Source organism: Penicillium taxi (assembly GCF_028828555.1).
Source record: "Penicillium taxi strain IBT 34144 chromosome Unknown utg000004l_segment0_segment0, whole genome shotgun sequence".
In the NCBI taxonomy this organism is placed as follows: Eukaryota; Fungi; Ascomycota; class Eurotiomycetes; order Eurotiales; family Aspergillaceae; genus Penicillium; species Penicillium taxi.
This window is the reverse complement of record NW_026643206.1, coordinates 4365773-4382473: the sequence shown is the minus strand read 5'-3', so window position 1 is coordinate 4382473 and position 16701 is coordinate 4365773. Positions and strand designations below refer to the sequence as shown.

Below are 16701 nucleotides of genomic sequence, written 5' to 3'. Positions count from 1 at the left end.
GATAGTTGTGTAATCAAAGCTTTAATACAAGTATTTAACACCTTGCCGAGGTTATTGGTGCAGATTGGCTAGGTTTATCGTCAATAAAAAACAATATTACCGTATTGTGTCGTATGCAGATCGGTATTTCCCAAGAATGCATAGGTTCACTGTGCAGGTCGATGGGGCTCGGCATATCATCGCTTCCATTTTCCGCCGAAGGCGATTTATTATACCTTTAAATGACAAGTCTTCTGCATATGAAATCTTCCATCTTCAACATCCCGTATAAACCCCTTTTACAACATGTCGAAGATCTATCGCTCTTTGTATCCTGATCTGCAGCTTGAAACAGTCGACCTAGTCTCATACCTTTTCTCCAACCCTCTTAATTCGCCAGCAGAAAAGCCATTGTTTATTGACGCTCTCTCGGGTAAACAATATACGCACGAACAAGTCCTCCAGCGCATCCGATCTCTAGCAGGTGGTCTTCAGAAAAACTTTGGCCTGCGACGTGATGACGTGGTCACACTGTTCAGTCCGAACTCAATTGAGTATCCGATTGCCTGTCATGCAGTTATTGGATCTGGGGCTATTGTTTCTCCGACAAGTGCAGCTTTGTCGAGTCTAGAACTCAATGCTCAGCTCAAGACAAGTGGAGCCAAATTCATGATTGTGCATTCTTCTTTGTTGGAGACGGCGCGAAAGGCTGCAAAGGGTACTTCTGTTGAGAAAGTCATCCTTCTAGATGGTCCGTCCCTGGTTGATGGACAGTCGACCTGTGAACATCTAGCCAGTGTGTTTCCCCCAGGCAAGCTCACTGCAGTTTCACCCGAGGAAGCGAGTCGCAAAGCTGCCTTCATCTGCTTTTCCTCTGGCACATCTGGTCCTGCCAAGGGCGTTGTCACAACACATCAGAATATGACGGCAAACTTACAGCAATGGCGAGCATTGATGCTCGATTCAGGGAGCCCGTCACAGCGGGTCGAGCGAAACTCAGCCATCGCCTTTCTCCCTTTCAGTCACATTTACGGACTTAATCTGTTTATATGTCAATGCTTGATCTGGGGCACACCCGTGATAGTTATGTCTAAATTTGACTTTGACGTGTACCTTGGCTGCATTGAGAAATACAAGCCTGGCGAACTCTCCATCGTGCCTCCCATCGCGTTGATGATGGTGAAAGATGACCGAATCGCCAAGTACGATCTGAGAAGTGTCAAGCGGATCCTCTCAGCGGCTGCGCCGCTTACAATCGAGCTTTCATCTGCGTTGGAATCTAGGTTCAAGTCGATTTATCAAACGGAAGTGTTCTGTCAGCAGTCGTGGGGTCTCACGGAAACATCTCCTATGGCAACTGCTTTCCCTAATGACCGCATAGATAAGCGAACATCTGGAGTCGGCTGTATCAGTCACAACATGGAGTTTCGATTTGTCGACCCTGATACCATGTCTGATGTTGTCACAAACTCAGATGGATCAACCCAACCCGGCGAGATCTGGTGTCGAGGTCCCAACGTGTCTCTGGGCTACTTCAACAACGAGAAAGCGACCGAGGAGGGCTACCACACCGACTCCGATGGTACCAGCTGGTTCCGAACAGGTGACATCGGCACCATTGACCACGAGGGTTACGTAACTATTCAAGATCGCATCAAGGAGATGATCAAGTACAAGGGTCTTCAGGTTGTTCCTAGTGAGCTGGAAGGGAAGTTGGTCGATCATCCGGATATCGAAGATGCCGGTGTTGTCGGGATGTGGGTTGATGAAAGAGCTACTGAACTACCTGTTGCTTTTGTGGTTCTTAGCCGTCAGGCCATGACACAGGATGTTGCAGCTGTTCTTGCTGGCATTCATTCATGGCTTAACCCTAAGATCGCTCAGCATAAAAGACTTCGCGGGGGCATTCATGTTGTGGATCAGATTCCTAAGAGTCCTAGCGGGAAGATTTTGAGGAGGCAGCTTAAGCTTATGCTGAAAAGCAATAAGCCGAGAGCTCAATTGTAATTTACTTAGAAACAAATACACGAACATTGAAGTGTTATTGGTTAAAAGACATATATCGTAAGTTCGGGACCCGCGGGACCCGCGGGCTCCGCTCATCGCTGGAACCTAGAGCATCCGATATATAGGGGATTATGACTACGTAGATTTTCTAGTCTATGGACCTTTCATTTAACGGTATTTCCTGCTCAAATTTCAATATTCGATCTCTAATTCTTCCAAGGTTTGAATACACAGTCGCTGTCCTTCCCATACAGTGTAAAGTAAAGATTATACTTCATGAACTCGTTTTATCAAAGCCGAAACTGGCTTGGGTTCCTACGTCGCAAAAATGAACCTACAAGGCCGAAATTAGTGGAGTTGAGATCCTCCAAAATGTTCATCATGTTCACCGTTTCATTCGCCACATTCACAGTAAGATTTGCATCATTTTCCTTCTGAGGTTCGCTTATCAAGAATAATTGCTCCAGGATATTCTCATGTACTGCTTGGTATGGTTGATTCATGATATGCCACCAATCACAAAGATATAAAGTGTTACTCATACCTCTTCAGACTGTACCCGTCACTCCAACAGCATTGGAACGCAAAGTTGGCATTGCAGAAGACAAGGGTAAGCATATTCCCCCAGAGTTCATTGCATATCAAGTAGCTAACAAAGCACGAAATCTTAAGTCCAATCATGGAACTCAATTCTCCTAGCATTATATTCTGCTTCACTTCTAGCCTTCTCTCGTATGTCCCAGCTGACCACTCCTTATTTCTATCGCTCATAAATCGTTAGCTGTCGTCGGCTACCTAGCTGATCGAGCTCAATCTCGACGATGGCCGCTTCTACTCGGACTGGTTGCACTGGGAGCTGCAACCGCCTTACTATGCATCGGTACCCACATCGGTCTCTGGATTGCAGGCCGCTTGTTCCAAGGAGCTGCCTCTGCAGTCGTATGGACTGTTGGTGTCGCTCTTATGGTTGACACTGTAGGCAAAGATGGCCTCGGCCAGGCAATTGGGTATGTGGCTATGTCACTGAGTTTGGGCACAGTGATAGGTCCTCTTTTGGGTGGAGTCCTCTACGAATATGGAGGGTATTATTCTGTATTTGGACTCGCCTTTGGATTTATCGGCATCGATATATTTCTTCGATTGGTCTTGATTGAGAAGAAACACGCCTTGCCATGGATAAAACCAGACGAAATTCCGTTGCCGGTTTCCGACCAATATGATGCCGAAAAGGCACATACGAGTAACGAGGTCGTTTCCTCGGTTCTTGTCAGTTCTTCTGTGACAACAGAAGAGAATCCTTTACCAAGAAGCTCTATACGCCAACTAACGTCTCTTTTAAGCTCCTGCCGTTTGATCGTGTCGCTGTGGGGGTATCTAGTCGTCTCTCTAATGCTCTCCTCCTTCGACAGCGTTCTCACAATATTTGTTCAAGAGGTATTTGGATGGCAGCAGACGGGCCAAGGACTAATATTCATTGCTTTGATGATCCCACATCTTTCAGACCCCATCACAGGAATGATAATCGACCGCTTTCCAAAGTCTCCCCGCTACCTTGTTTCGATCGCATTCCTCTGCGCAGTTCCGCTCGCAACACTCCTACGCCTCGTGAAAGAAAAAACAATGCACGATAAGATCATTTTGTGCGCCCTATTAGCTTTACTGGGTCTCTGCATTGCCGTCGCCATGACACCACTTATTGCAGAAGTGTCTTACGCGGTACAGGAAAGAGAGGATCAGTGTCCAGGGATATTTGGCGAGAGCGGGGCTATGGCTTTGGCATTTGGACTTTCAAATATGGGATTTGCGGCTGGCAGTCTTGTTGGGCCGTTTTTTGCTGGCTTTATCAAGCAGAGTGCTGGTTGGGGTACAATGGGTTGGGCTATGGGGTTGATTGCTGGCGTGTCTGCCCTTCCTATTTTCTTATTTATGGGGGGTTGGATTCTGAGAAAGCCTTCAGCTACTGTATGAGTAAATCCTGAACGAATTAATTTAATTATATACCTGTTGATGATATACTTGAATTGCGTCAATAACACCAAGAGCCATGGAAATGGACTGCTGCCTCTCGGATATGCATATTCAACGATGGCATTCACTCGATCAGCCCCTGCAAATACCAAGACTACTAAGATGAAAGCTACGCCAACCTTGGAAGACCAATACCCATCAATAATATAACAGTGTTACCTCAGGTTTATATCCAATAGATTGCCGTACTTTGACGCTTCCAAGACTTTGCTCAGACCGGTTTCCCCATTGTTCTCGTCATTATCCTAGTTTCTGCAATAAGTATAGTAGTTTGGACATCGAATCATCGTCTGTTTACTTTGCAGTAAGCCTCCATTTTTGTATAGTATTCTGCTCTTAACAGTCTAGAAGCAACTTCAATATTGGAGGGTCAGATTCCACCAGAATATAGTAGAAAACTGACTGAACTACTAAGTACTTAAGAGAAACTTGATTCCAAGGTTGTATCTTAATGCCTCGTATAATACTGCAAGCATTAAACCTTGATAATGGCTGATTTTTAGCGGACCAATCAGTATTCAATGCGGCTATGGCGACCTTCTTGAATAGCTCCAGTGCTTATAATGAAGTGGGCGCACAACAGTAGATCCAAGCTACTCTTATCAACAGGCACTGGATTTCTATGTAAGTGCTTGGACCCAATGATTTTGCTGGAACTAAGCACACCTGAGCACTCTCATCTGATCAGTATTTACTGTGCAGTCAAATATCACTGGGAAAGCGCGTATAATTCCGTTGAATGGCAATTTCCAAGGTTTTGAGAATGGAATATGAGTATAGATATCTAGTATTTCCACATATCCGCAGGATTCGATGAGATAAAAGATATTTCAGGCACATCAGCTGCATATATGTATTAATTGAAGCATTTGGAGCGGTTCTTTTGAGCCTAGGAAGTTGGTCTGTTTTGTTGCAAAATTATTTTGAAGATTGTTCAGACCCTTGAGTCAATGTTCCTGTGAAGAGCTAAAGCTCATCTTAGATTCAGAACTAGCTAGGCACATGCTGTGTACAAAATCCTTAAAGAAACGTAAACAATTCGGGGTGGAATCGTGAGGTATGCGGTTGGTGGGTCGCGTGGTACAACCACTTGGTAGTTCACCAGGATTCAACCTGTTACATATACCATCAATGCGTAAAGCTGCAGCTATATCTGTCGCTCGAAAGGGCAATATTCGAATATCTAACTGAGAATAGTAAACGTTGTGAGCCCCAACAAACCGCTACTCAACACCGTAGAAAATCCACTGGGTGTAGTGGATGCTACGATACTGAATACTGCGATTGTTGTGAAGTCTGCTTTTTCATTGATGAAAGAACTAGCTACTTATAGTATATGGGTGCCCCTCTGCCCTGGACGAATGTCAACATTCGTCCGAGACAGAAGAGACGGTGAAGACGGGACATTACTGTCGCGAATACGCATCGCTCAAGGGTGTCGTTTGCGATGAATGCATATCGTTCAAGGATGCCGTGATATACTAATCTAGTTCCAGAGTCACTGTCTTGGCAGAAGCTTTTTCGGCCGAAATACTTTCCGTCTGTTGATGGCCTTGTTTCTCGGCTGTCGCAACAATAATAATCTCAAGGATTCGTGCAACGACCTAGGATCCTAGGACTCCTAGATAGTTGGCTAACAAAAAGAAATTGAGCTCTCCGGGAAACTATCGGAGTAGGTCAGGGCTAGCTCCTAGGAGCCAGGTCTGGAAGCCAATTGTTTCCGCCTTATAGCATTTTCCAAGAGTCAGCGTACATTAAATTGCTGATAGTAGTGTTAAGATCTTTGTGCTCTTATTAGCAAGCCAACTTGTCATTCGCACTCCCTTATATTATAAAGAATGGCCCATCGGATGGGAACTAGCTATAAGATTGGAGATTGATCGTGTAAATTCGTCTAATGCCTAGGCTACATGAAGTGCTTCCTAGGAGCTTACATCCCGAGATAAGAATTGATAGACCAATCAAATAAAATGCGTAGTAAGATTATCCCCTGAACAGAAGTGTGCTCCTAGGATAAACGACCATTCTAGTGAAACCCGACATTTATTAATGGGATAATATGAACAGCCTACATAAAAAGGGACGGGACTAGCATGTTGAGGTACTTACTCAGCTCGCTCTGTGAGCGAATCAGGCCGCTCACTGAGTGCTCACTGAGTGAACCAGACTACTCACTATGTGCTCCCTAAGTATCTCCTGATGACTACTCAGTGAGCAGATCAGTGAGCTTATATAATGCATAGACACGTGCTCAGTTCTACTCAGGGAGCAAAAGCAGCGAAGGGGAATGCCAAGAGCTGGTATGGAAAAAACGGTACGTAGGTACGTGAGTGACGGTTGTTATCCATGTTTATACCTACATAGTTCAGGAGAGATGGATGTAGTACCTAGATACATCTGTGCTTTTGTCACCCACGAGTCAGTTCCAAGGTAAAACATTGGCATAATGACACTAATGGATCCATTCCGCGAGCCTTGTCACCTTTGCGTATATCAGGTGTAAAATTAATTTTCAATTCGGTTAGGTGACCCGTGGACTGTTAGGGAATATCGTAAGTCTGGCAAACTAATAATAAAAGAGCAGGATTGGTCTTGTAACCGGGGTGGTCCAATCTATACTGAGAGCAGCACTTGAAGGCTCTTTAAGGTTTCTACAGTCGCGTATAGTCATTTTCCCTATGTACCTAACCAAAACGTTCCAAGATATTTCCAGCAGAGAGCTGCCTATAGCAATTTGAGCAGTAACAACTGGTAGTTGAGTCTATTGAATCCATGGTTGGTAGAGAAGAGATGATTTGAATACGGATACGCGGACGCGCGAATGTTGACATCTTTGCGAAGACGCTAGGCCTAATCTGATGAGGCCCTTGGCATTTTACGCAAATAAAAGAGTCAATTCCTCCCCCCCCTCAAAAGCAATTTCTGGAGATTTTCAAAATTCATCCTTGAAGTTCAAATCCAGTACACGTTGGTATAAAAAGATGCTAGAGTGAAAGAAAAGCCCCTATTTATAGCAGTAAGTGTTGCTCACTTGTCCTTGCCCCGAGCTCACCCATGCTCACCCAAATCACCCAAATCACCCTAAAGGAGACTCTGACGCTGCTATTGCTGATTTAGGATGAGCTAGGTTGCGAAGGACTCACGCAAGTATTATCCAGAAGATAGTCTCAGACTAAAACGGCTCGCACCATGCAAATTATATAATTAGGTCATAAGACCGTTCGAAACAAGTAATTAGAAAACATTGACACTTTTTTCCCTCATTTTTTGGAATCTTAGGGGAGCTTTTCTCTTCTTTTTTTTTCATATTTTCTTAAACCAACAAAAAATTTGTGACTACCTGCTTGAGACTGTCTATACGTGAGGAAAAGCGCCCCTTTAGGCCTTTACTAAGCAGCACTTGACTTGTTCATTATATGAGTCCGTGCTGTATGTTTTTGCCTCTAATATAGTACAATTTTCAGTATATTCACACAACAAGGCAGATATTTATTATGGCTTCTAAAAGTTTCCGGTCCGGTCACTCTAATAGAAGGTTGATCCGTCAAAAACAATATCGCCGCAAAATAAGTCTGATGAGAAAAGCGTGCGAGTACAGTAGACTCTGTGATGCAGATGTATGCGTTAGTATTCGAGTCAGAGAGACAAGCCAGGTGTATATCTTATCTGCAGATACTTCGGGGTTCTGGGCTTTTATTACCTCACAGCTAGTATACTGCCCGAATATCACCAACTAAAGGAAAGCTGACTACTTAGGGAACCTACTACCCAGCCCCAAATCTGATGACAGACCGAGAATTGGAACAAGAGAAGCCGCAAATTTCATCATCGCGCGATAAATAGTTCGCGACACCAGAAGGACTATATCCCACGGTGACAATAAACAAATAACAGAGGCAATGTTCATACTAATACCAGAATAGATAAATCTAGGATCTATGAAAATATTCCTCTCTCTATATGTTTACTAATTAAGATCTTGCTCCGTAGGTCGAAGACAAAGGTACCCATTCAATTTTAAAACACAGACTTCCAAGTCTTAGATCATTGAGTTCCCGTCATGTTAAAGGTCTAGTAATCAATTGAATAAATCAATTAAAGGTAAAGAATTTCAAAGCAGAAAGTTGTTGGCAAAAGGTCTGGGAAAAGAACGATTTTTTCTTTCTCTTATACCATTGAATAGACATAAAAGAGAGTACAAGGCTCTAAGGATCTTCTCTATATTTGTAGAATAAAACTGAATAATGAGTAGTTAAAATGCAAGGGTGTAGTGGGGGTGTCAACTTGGGCGAGGAAGTGGGATTATAGGAACCAATCAGAAGACTTCACAATCTCAAATATGTGTGTGTATTCGCAGTAGTAAATCTTACTACAGTAAAGAGCGTACGGAAGCTGACTAATAAAGAACACTAGACTAAAATAGGACTGGCCATTTGACAGGGGAGGTCACCCGACACTAGTGGAGATTGTGTATTTAAACATTCAGTTGAGAGATTAGACCATCAGACTACCTTTACCTTCTTGAGCTACCCCTTGGTTCTCCTTCCTTTCTCCCACATAGCCCCTAGAGGACGGACTCTGACTGCATCTACCATACTCCATGATTTAGCTAGGTTCGCAGACTGGCTAGGACGTCCATGTTCCCCGTATCAGTAGGTACTATTGAGTATAAAAAGGCCCCACATGACATAACCTGTCCCGCGGCCCCACATTCTGAAGTACGGAGTTCTGGCGGTAGGATTATTAGCCGGCATTTTCACTGTTTCTCTATTTTCTCGTCTTCTAGCACTAGGTTCTTGCTGCTTTGCATTCTCAAATAATGGCTGAAGTTCATCACAAAGCCTTGGACGCTACCTTTAACGGTGTTGTGCGGGATGAAGGTGTAGCTGTTCATCAATATCTTGGTATCAAGTATGCCAGTATACCAGCTCGGTTTGAGAAAGCCAAGCCAGTGAATAGTTTTGGGGGGACTATTGTAAATGCTTCCAAATATGGGTATGTCATTCCACCCCCGATGAGAGGAATAAAGCTTACCCTTCTATAGTCCAAGATGTCCGCAGATGGATGTGGATGTGCGCCATCTACTTCGGATCCCTGAAGACTTTGTCATTGAACCAGAGCTGGAGGATGAATTTGAATGTTTGAACTTGGAGATTACCTGTCCTCCGGTTTCTCCAAACACTGCTCTTCCTGTTGTTGTCTGGATTCACGGTGGTTCTCAGATCGTCACCTTCTGCTCTGCTGCATCTAAGATTTGCGGTTCGTTATAAAAACTTTGTTAAATACTGAGTATAGATCAACTAATAATAAATCGAGCAGATCCTACAGTACTTGTTGCTGATTCGATCAGGGCTGGCAAACCTGTGATCTTTGTTTCTGTCAATTACCGCTTGAACATCTTTAGCTTTGGAGATGGCAAGGAAAAGAACCTTGCACTGAAAGACCAGCAACTTGGTATTGATTGGGTGCGCAAGAATATTGCTTCTTTCGGTGGTGACCCGGTAATATATATTTTACTTCGGTTCATGAAATGATTTGGCTGATCTGCTAGTAGAAAAACATTACACTTGCTGGTGAGAGTGCCGGCGCCATCTATGTTCATGCGCATACCATCACTGGACCCCCCGTCAAGCGGGCGGTATTGGCATCGGGTTCTTTGTACCTGTCATCTCCATTACCAGTGGAGCGAGGCAATGGACTCATCAAGACTCTGGAGGCCAAAGTACAGGAATTGGGTCAGCCTTCTCTGCGAGCATCGTCAGTGCCTGTGCTGGTACAGGCACTGAAAGAATGCAACGTTAACACGATGTGGATTCAGGAGGAACCTCAATTGGAAAACTGGGAGACAAGGTCGGAGCAAGTTGACGAGCTGATGATCGGCGACACCGAGTATGAGGTAAGGATTGATATCATTCCCTTCCCTATAATCAGGTGCTAACATGTTATACAGTCGGTGATCTGGCGCAATGGAGTCGAGCTTCTCGACGGAGAGACTATAGTCTCTGCATTTGAACAAGATGAAAAATGGGGAACCAAACTACGCAAGATGTATCATGTGGTAGCAGATCGGCCAACAGCGGCCAAACTGGGTGCCTTGGACATCGTGAATGATGCCCGCTACACACTTCCTGTAGAAGTGGTCTCGAATAAGGTCCAGGCAGCTGGAAATTCTGTATACAAGTATGTAATTGACCAGCCTAACCCCTGGCAACCATCTAGTCGCGCTCACCATGCGGTTGACCTGTTATTCATCTTTGGAAGCCTTGATCTCTCATTCAATCCAGCCGCAGATGCTGTTGGCCGGGAAATGCGACAGCGCTGGATTAGCTTTGCATCGGGGGAGGCACCTTGGTCTGCAGAGAATGTTTTTGCTTACGGCCCTGTTGGGGATTGCAAGGAGATTAAGAATGATCAGTTCGCGGTGCGACGGAGAATCGAGCACTGCAAGGTGCTGCAGGAAGCTGGAATGAACGTCTACATGCCCATATTGGGCTCTTTAACTGCTGGTAGAATTAACCTTTTGAACTAGATAGAACAGCCTAAATACATTTCAACGTTCAGACCTCATCTATTCTCCTCACTGGCAATTTACTTTCCAAACTCCGCGTAACTCCGCGTATAATTTCATCCGGTCATACAAGGCCGAGTTCCGTATAGTACAACGAGCTGAAGAACTTCGGCAAATTCTCAGTTATTCTATTCCTGCTCAGCAAATTCATGAATGACCATACGACCGATCTCAGACCTCCAGTGGCAGCATTCTTGTTGAAGCTGCAATGTGGATCGAAGTATAACAAAGTCCCCACGTTATTCTCATGTGGGGTCAACTCAACTTCAACCACGCTTGAATATTTCTCCCCCACCGGGGAGATCGGTAAAGTGGCTGACGACATGCCGATTCCCGTCTCTTTGTATGCCACATGATGTCAGATCCAACCCCCTATACCAAAATGGGGTCCAACCCCGTAACATGGGGCTCCGCATTTCTTGACCCCACAGTTTCTTGCTTCCAAAATTGAACGTCCCAGAATCTTGGAAGTATTATATATAGGATGTGTTCCCCAGGAATGATCTACCATCTCATATCCTAGTCACTCTATTCTGGTTTGTTTCAGTCATATTTAACATCATGCCTTCAGCAACCACAACAACCACAACAACCAAGGTCTCGGATCCCACAGAGTACCAGAAGATTTTCCACTGGGCCGAGACACAGAAGGATGCCACTGTTCCTTCATTCAAAACACGAAGAAATGACCCTTACAAGGTATGTGGTGATATCTTATCATCCAGCATATTCCCTGCTAACCCCGTTCCTTTGCAGTACCAAGCCGGCTTCGGCAACTCGTATGTGCTTATCCCCTGCATCTAGCGATTCAACTGGCTGATGTGAGATTTTTAATCCGACCAGATTCGAATCAGAAGCTGTTCCTGGTACCCTTCCACAGGGCCAGAACAGTCCCCAAAATGTTCGCCTAGGACTATATGCCGAGCAAATCACTGCCACTGCTTTTGTGGCTCCCCGAGGTGCTAACAAGAAGGCGTGGCTGTACCGTGCCCGTCCCGCCGTTGCTCACTACGGTTTCGTATGTGTTGTTCTTGTTCGTCGGGCGATCTGGACTAATAGTCTTTACAGACAGAGTTGCCCGATAATGAAGACACCGAGTCTAACTTCTTGCCTCTGAATCCCCGCATTCATGTCTCTCCTACCCAGCTGGCATGGCACCCTATTGACATCCCCGAGAATGAAGATGTGGACTTTGTGGATGGTTTGAAGACCTTCGCTGGCTCTGGTGATCCCACGCTGCGCGAGGGTCTAGCCACTCATCTCTATGTGGCCAACACTAGCATGCAAAAGAAGGCCTTTGTCAACTCCGACGGAGAGTTTTTGATTGTCCCGCAGCAGGGTGCCCTCGATATTCAGACTGAGTTTGGCCCCCTTTATGTGCAGCCCGGAGAGATTATCGTCATTCCCCGTGGTATTCGATTCCGTGTTGAATTACCCGATGGCCCCTCCCGTGGATACATCCTTGAAGTCTGGGGTAGCTACTTCGAGCTTCCTGAATTGGGTCCTATCGGTGCTAATGGTTTGGCTAATGCCCGAGACTTTTTGACTCCCAACGCTCATTATGAAATCGCCAAGGAAGATTGGGAGATCGTCTATAAGCTCGGTGGCAAGTTCTTCAAGAGCACCCAGGGCCACAATCCATTTGATGTGGTTGCCTGGCACGGAAACTATGTACGCCTTTTATCTTAGCCCGTGGAATCTTTTGTCGCTAACTTGCTTTCCAGGTTCCATATAAATATGATATGACCAAGTTCGTCAACATCGGCTCTATCTCTGTCGATCACATCGATCCCTCAATCTTTTGCGTTCTTACAGCGAAGTCTCGTGACGTGACAGCTCCATTGGCGGATTTTCTCATCTTCTCTCCGCGATGGGATGTTTCCTCACGTAAGTGCTCAAAACTCAACACAAAAAAACTCTCAACCTAACACGCGTATAAGACACCTACCGTCCTCCATACTACCACCGAAATGTTGCCTCAGAGCTGATGGGTCTGGTCTACGGCGATTATGGCGGTCGGTCAGATGCCTTTAAACCCGGCAGTGTGTCATTCGAATGCGGAAGTAAGCTCCCAAACTCCAATCTCTTCCCCCTCTTTTGTTCCCAAGCTCACAAATAAACAGTGGTTCCTCACGGTGTCGCTTACGAGGAATTCAAGGCGGCGTCTGAAACCGCACAGCCAGTGATGCAAATCTCCGAGGCCTCAATCGCCATCATGTTCGAGTCTAGTCGACCATTCACCATTACTGATTACGCATGGAACAGCAAGAAGAAGCACGAGCATGAGCCTAAGATGTGGGACAGCTTGGTAAATCACTTCTCCGAGCATGCAGAGGAAGTTGAAAGACTCCTAGCTGCAAAGGCGAGGGGTCTTACTATCGCTTAAATATGAGCTTGAAGATACCCAACTGTGGGTTGAGTGAATTATCAGCGGCTGCTATTATATATAGGGGGATCAATTTCGGATCCCTTTTGTACTTGTTCTCTAGCGAAACAGATTGATTAATATGAAACCTTGTCTCCATTTTCCAATCCAATCTCATCCTAGTTGCCAGCCAGAACTGCCCAATCACCCTCCACCCATTTAGACTTCATATTAACAGCTTCAATCTTCCATAAGCCATCAGCACCATCTTTCACCAATTCTGCCCAGTAAAGACTACCAGTCAAAAGACGACTCTGATCAGGTGCCATCCCCTTACTACCGGGAAAGTGTTGCGCAAGTGCAGACGCTGTCAAAGTAGCCTTGTCTCCCTCAATATTGATGCGGATGTTCGTGACAAAATGGGTTGTGTCCAGCTTGGAGATCAGGTCGAAGCAATCGGTATGGATGGCAGGTAGACCCTGCGAGACACGGCCATTTATGCTAAAGCTGGCGTCTAGAGCAAAAGCTGAATCGAAGAGTTTACTGTCGTTCGTATCGAGGCCGAGGATGCAGCGATACAGTGCGTCAGTTATGGCGCTTCGATCGTCAAGGGGCGGTGATAGAGTTGCAGGTAGGGAATAGGATTCCATTTTGGAGTAGAATAAATGTTCTTGGTCAATCTGATTGCTTTTTGCTGTTTTATCTAATGGCTTTTATAGCAAGGACTATGAGGGGGGTTTTCAACTCTCTTAACACCGATTAAGTCCAGACGGCGTTAAGAGACTTTTCCGGGCCTAATCAGACATCTTCAGTTGTAGAATTAATGTACAGGTGCACTAATTACTTCCTGTAATGGATCTAGTTAGGAAAGTGGCAGTTAGCTGATAAACCTTGAAAGATGTAGAAATGTGAGTTGGTAATCTAAGAGACCCTGAATCCCTGATTCAATACGCATGTATTATTGAAGTGGATACTTCCAAGTTTTCGTATGGAGTGTCACGGTACATACGTAAGGTTCAAAATGTTCAAGAGAGCGCCCGCACTTTATCATTTTCACTCCGCCAAAAATACAATCTTACAATGGCTGCACAAAGCCCTGAACGTCAGCCCCCATTGACAATAAGTCCCGGGCTTCTTCAATTACCTGCTGAGATTTTGTTGTTGGTCGCATCATTTTTGCCAAATCGAGATCTCAAATCCTTGCGCTTGGCAAGCAAACTACTAGGCGAGACGATGCCACTGTCATTCTCGCGCGTGTTTCTTTCAGCCAATTCGCTGGATATCAAGGTTTTGCGCTCTGTAGCGAATCATCCAGTCTTCAGAAAGCAGGTCACCGAAACTATTTGGGACGACGCGCGTTTTGTTTCGGCTCCAGTGTCCTGGGAGGATTATAAACCGTACATCGATCGCAGGGACTTGCAAATCAACGACGAAGAAGGATGTCCTAAGTGGTTCTTGTAGAAATGCAAAAACAACATCCCCAATATGAAACAGCGGAAATCCCGCGACGTGGACAGGCCGACCATATGGCTCGCCAGCAGCAGGCGGATGCACAGATGCCTCTAAAGGACTGCTGGAAGTACTATTCGCAAGTTCTCAATGACCAGCAAGCGGTGATTGAATCTCGGGATGATGAAAAGCCTTCGTTTATGGCTTAGAGCGATTCCCACAGCTGAGACGAGTGACTGTTACGCCTGCAGCGCATGGCCGCACTTTCTCTCCACTATATCAAACACCTACGATCCGAGCATTTCCTTATGGCTTCAACTATCCCATTCCACGGGGATGGCAAACTTCTCCGAGTGAAGTATTAGTTGTCAACCCTTTAGTGTGGTCAGAGGCAAAAGAAGAGTATAAGGAGTTGTGGAGAGGGGCCAGAATTGTCCTTTGCGTTCTATCAGCGATCGAGGACCATAAGGTTTCTGAACTATGCTTCGATTCAAAACAACTCGCCACTAGGATAAACTACATGATTTTTGCCCAGCCGTGTGAAGAGTACAACTGTTTCGCAGCCATCATGAAACGCCCAGGCTTTCGTCACCTTCACCTATCCTTCCTGGTTGGATACAACGGGGTCTATGACTATGAAGGTTTCACCAGCGGATGCTTCTACGAGGCTATTAGCTTGGCGAAGGAACTGACTCACATCCATTTGACAGTAGCATTAGACGATTCAAATGGGGACCCAGTTCTTCCTTTGAAAGACATTCTCCCTGTCCAGCAATGGCCAAATCTCTATCATTTTGGTCTTTCTAATTTTGGCGTCAAAACGTCAGACTTAATTGATCTGCTTAGTTCGGCTTCATCTTCACTACGCTCTATCGAGCTAGGATCCCTTGGGTTTCCTAACGATGAAGGAGACTGGTCTGAGCTGTTAGAGCGGATGCAAGATGAGCTTGATTAGATTAAGCGCGGTCGATCACTAAGACCGGTCGTGAGAATCACCATGGAGATTGATCAGATGCAGCCTGGGAGGTTTTCTCTTCTCACGGATGAGGTAACGAACTTTCTCTATGACTCTGGTGAAATTCCAACACAAGTATCTTTACTTAACTTCCCCAAGTTAGGAATAGGTACTTTGTATGATATTTTCGAACCTGAATATACTCAACCACACGTCGGTATGCCGGAGCTTCAGAAATTGGGAATTTCTAAACCTTGGTAATAATAGATATTTGGATCAAAAGAAACACGGTTACTTTCTAATAACTTCAATTTCTTCCTTCTAACAGTGACCTATTTTTGAACTCACTATGAGAATATGAAACAGCTGTCAAGTACAGAAAGTAATATTTTGCAGTGTCATCTTTGAGCAGCTGAGACGACGCCTACGCAGTTAAGCCACAGCAACGCAAATATACTCGTCCGCTTGCAGACCGGAGCAGTCGGTCTTGACCGCTGGGTTCCAGGCGTAGAAAGAGGACGTTGAGATGCCGTATTCATTTGCGATATCAACGCATGAATCATCTGCAACAACTTTGTAAAACTTGTCACATGTAGAAACCATGCCTGTTTGAATGGGGTCTGCCGTTGTGACGCCAGTGGTGGTGGATTTCACGCCAACGCAGACGTACTCATTTGCCTGCAACCCAGAACAGTCCGTGTTCACCGCTGGATTCCAAGCGTAAAAGTTGGACAATGAGACTCCGTGATCATTGGCAATATCGTATCACGAGTCATCGGTAACAACCTCGTAGAACGCATCACAGTTAGAAGCCATGCCTGTCTGAATGGAAGATGGCGTTTTGATTCCGGACATAGTGGTGGTTGTGGACCCAGTGATAGTTGAAGACCCGGCAGTAGTTGAGCTGGACTTGACACCGATGCAGACGTACTTATTTGCCTGTAGGCCAGAGCAGTCCGTTTTCACCGCTGGATTCCAGGCATAAAAGGATGATAAGGATATTCCGTTGTCGTTGGCAATATCGTAGCACGAGTCGTCCGCAATGACCTTGTGGAACTTGTCGCAGGTAGAAACCATGCCTGTTTGAATGGGAGATGGTGTTGAAAAACCAGTTCTCACGGATGTTGAATTAGCTACTGGGGTACTGCTGATAGGACTACTCGAGACTGATACGAAGCCTGGGAAGCCCACTGGGTAGCCACCCTCATATGTCGAAACACAATAGTATGTGCCAATGCTCATCCCGCTAAAGTCACTCTTTACCGACGGTTCATGGCATAGAACTCAGCAATCTAAACCTCCTGCGAATGGAGTACGCTAAAGCATGTGTCGTACTTATTTCTTGGTGCG

The 16701-nt window shown here is 45.4% G+C and overlaps 8 protein-coding genes across 8 annotated transcripts; 6 read left to right on the top strand and 2 right to left on the bottom strand.

Annotated features, from left to right (window-relative positions):
• Positions 1–285: 285 nt before the first annotated feature.
• N7495_006506 (acyl--CoA ligase) lies at positions 286–1986 on the top strand (the record flags this gene model as incomplete). Its single annotated transcript, XM_057209157.1, has 1 exon — positions 286–1986. The coding sequence occupies one exon, from the start codon at positions 286–288 to the stop codon at positions 1984–1986; it is 1701 nt and encodes a 566-aa protein (XP_057062931.1).
• A 372-nt stretch (positions 1987–2358) lies between these two features.
• Positions 2359–3954, top strand: N7495_006505 (uncharacterized protein; the record flags this gene model as incomplete). Its single annotated transcript, XM_057209156.1, has 5 exons — positions 2359–2397; positions 2454–2474; positions 2539–2596; positions 2710–2718; positions 2768–3954. 5 exons carry the CDS (start codon positions 2359–2361, stop codon positions 3952–3954), a joined length of 1314 nt encoding a protein of 437 aa, XP_057062930.1.
• Positions 3955–8833: 4879 nt separating this feature from the next.
• N7495_006504 (uncharacterized protein) lies at positions 8834–10543 on the top strand (the record flags this gene model as incomplete). Its single annotated transcript, XM_057209155.1, has 5 exons — positions 8834–9009; positions 9059–9273; positions 9334–9515; positions 9569–9910; positions 9965–10543. The coding sequence occupies 5 exons, from the start codon at positions 8834–8836 to the stop codon at positions 10541–10543; spliced, it is 1494 nt and encodes a 497-aa protein (XP_057062929.1).
• Positions 10544–11143: 600 nt separating this feature from the next.
• On the top strand, positions 11144–12968 carry N7495_006503 (putative homogentisate 1,2-dioxygenase; the record flags this gene model as incomplete). The annotated part of the gene is made up of 7 exons (XM_057209154.1): positions 11144–11281; positions 11339–11361; positions 11426–11600; positions 11651–12253; positions 12307–12469; positions 12523–12645; positions 12706–12968. 7 exons carry the CDS (start codon positions 11144–11146, stop codon positions 12966–12968), a joined length of 1488 nt encoding a protein of 495 aa, XP_057062928.1.
• Positions 12969–13126: 158 nt separating this feature from the next.
• Positions 13127–13597, bottom strand: N7495_006502 (nuclear transport factor 2 family protein; the record flags this gene model as incomplete). Its single annotated transcript, XM_057209153.1, has 1 exon — positions 13127–13597. One exon carries the CDS (start codon positions 13595–13597, stop codon positions 13127–13129), a length of 471 nt encoding a protein of 156 aa, XP_057062927.1.
• Positions 13598–14027: 430 nt separating this feature from the next.
• N7495_006501 (F-box protein) lies at positions 14028–14408 on the top strand (the record flags this gene model as incomplete). The annotated part of the gene is made up of 1 exon (XM_057209152.1): positions 14028–14408. The coding sequence occupies one exon, from the start codon at positions 14028–14030 to the stop codon at positions 14406–14408; it is 381 nt and encodes a 126-aa protein (XP_057062926.1).
• Positions 14409–14473: 65 nt separating this feature from the next.
• On the top strand, positions 14474–15351 carry N7495_006500 (uncharacterized protein; the record flags this gene model as incomplete). Its single annotated transcript, XM_057209151.1, has 2 exons — positions 14474–14560; positions 14620–15351. The coding sequence occupies 2 exons, from the start codon at positions 14474–14476 to the stop codon at positions 15349–15351; spliced, it is 819 nt and encodes a 272-aa protein (XP_057062925.1).
• A 432-nt stretch (positions 15352–15783) lies between these two features.
• N7495_006499 (LysM peptidoglycan-binding domain-containing protein) lies at positions 15784–16428 on the bottom strand (the record flags this gene model as incomplete). Its single annotated transcript, XM_057209150.1, has 2 exons — positions 15784–16029; positions 16138–16428. The coding sequence occupies 2 exons, from the start codon at positions 16426–16428 to the stop codon at positions 15784–15786; spliced, it is 537 nt and encodes a 178-aa protein (XP_057062924.1).
• Between the last annotated feature and the right edge of the window lie 273 nt (positions 16429–16701).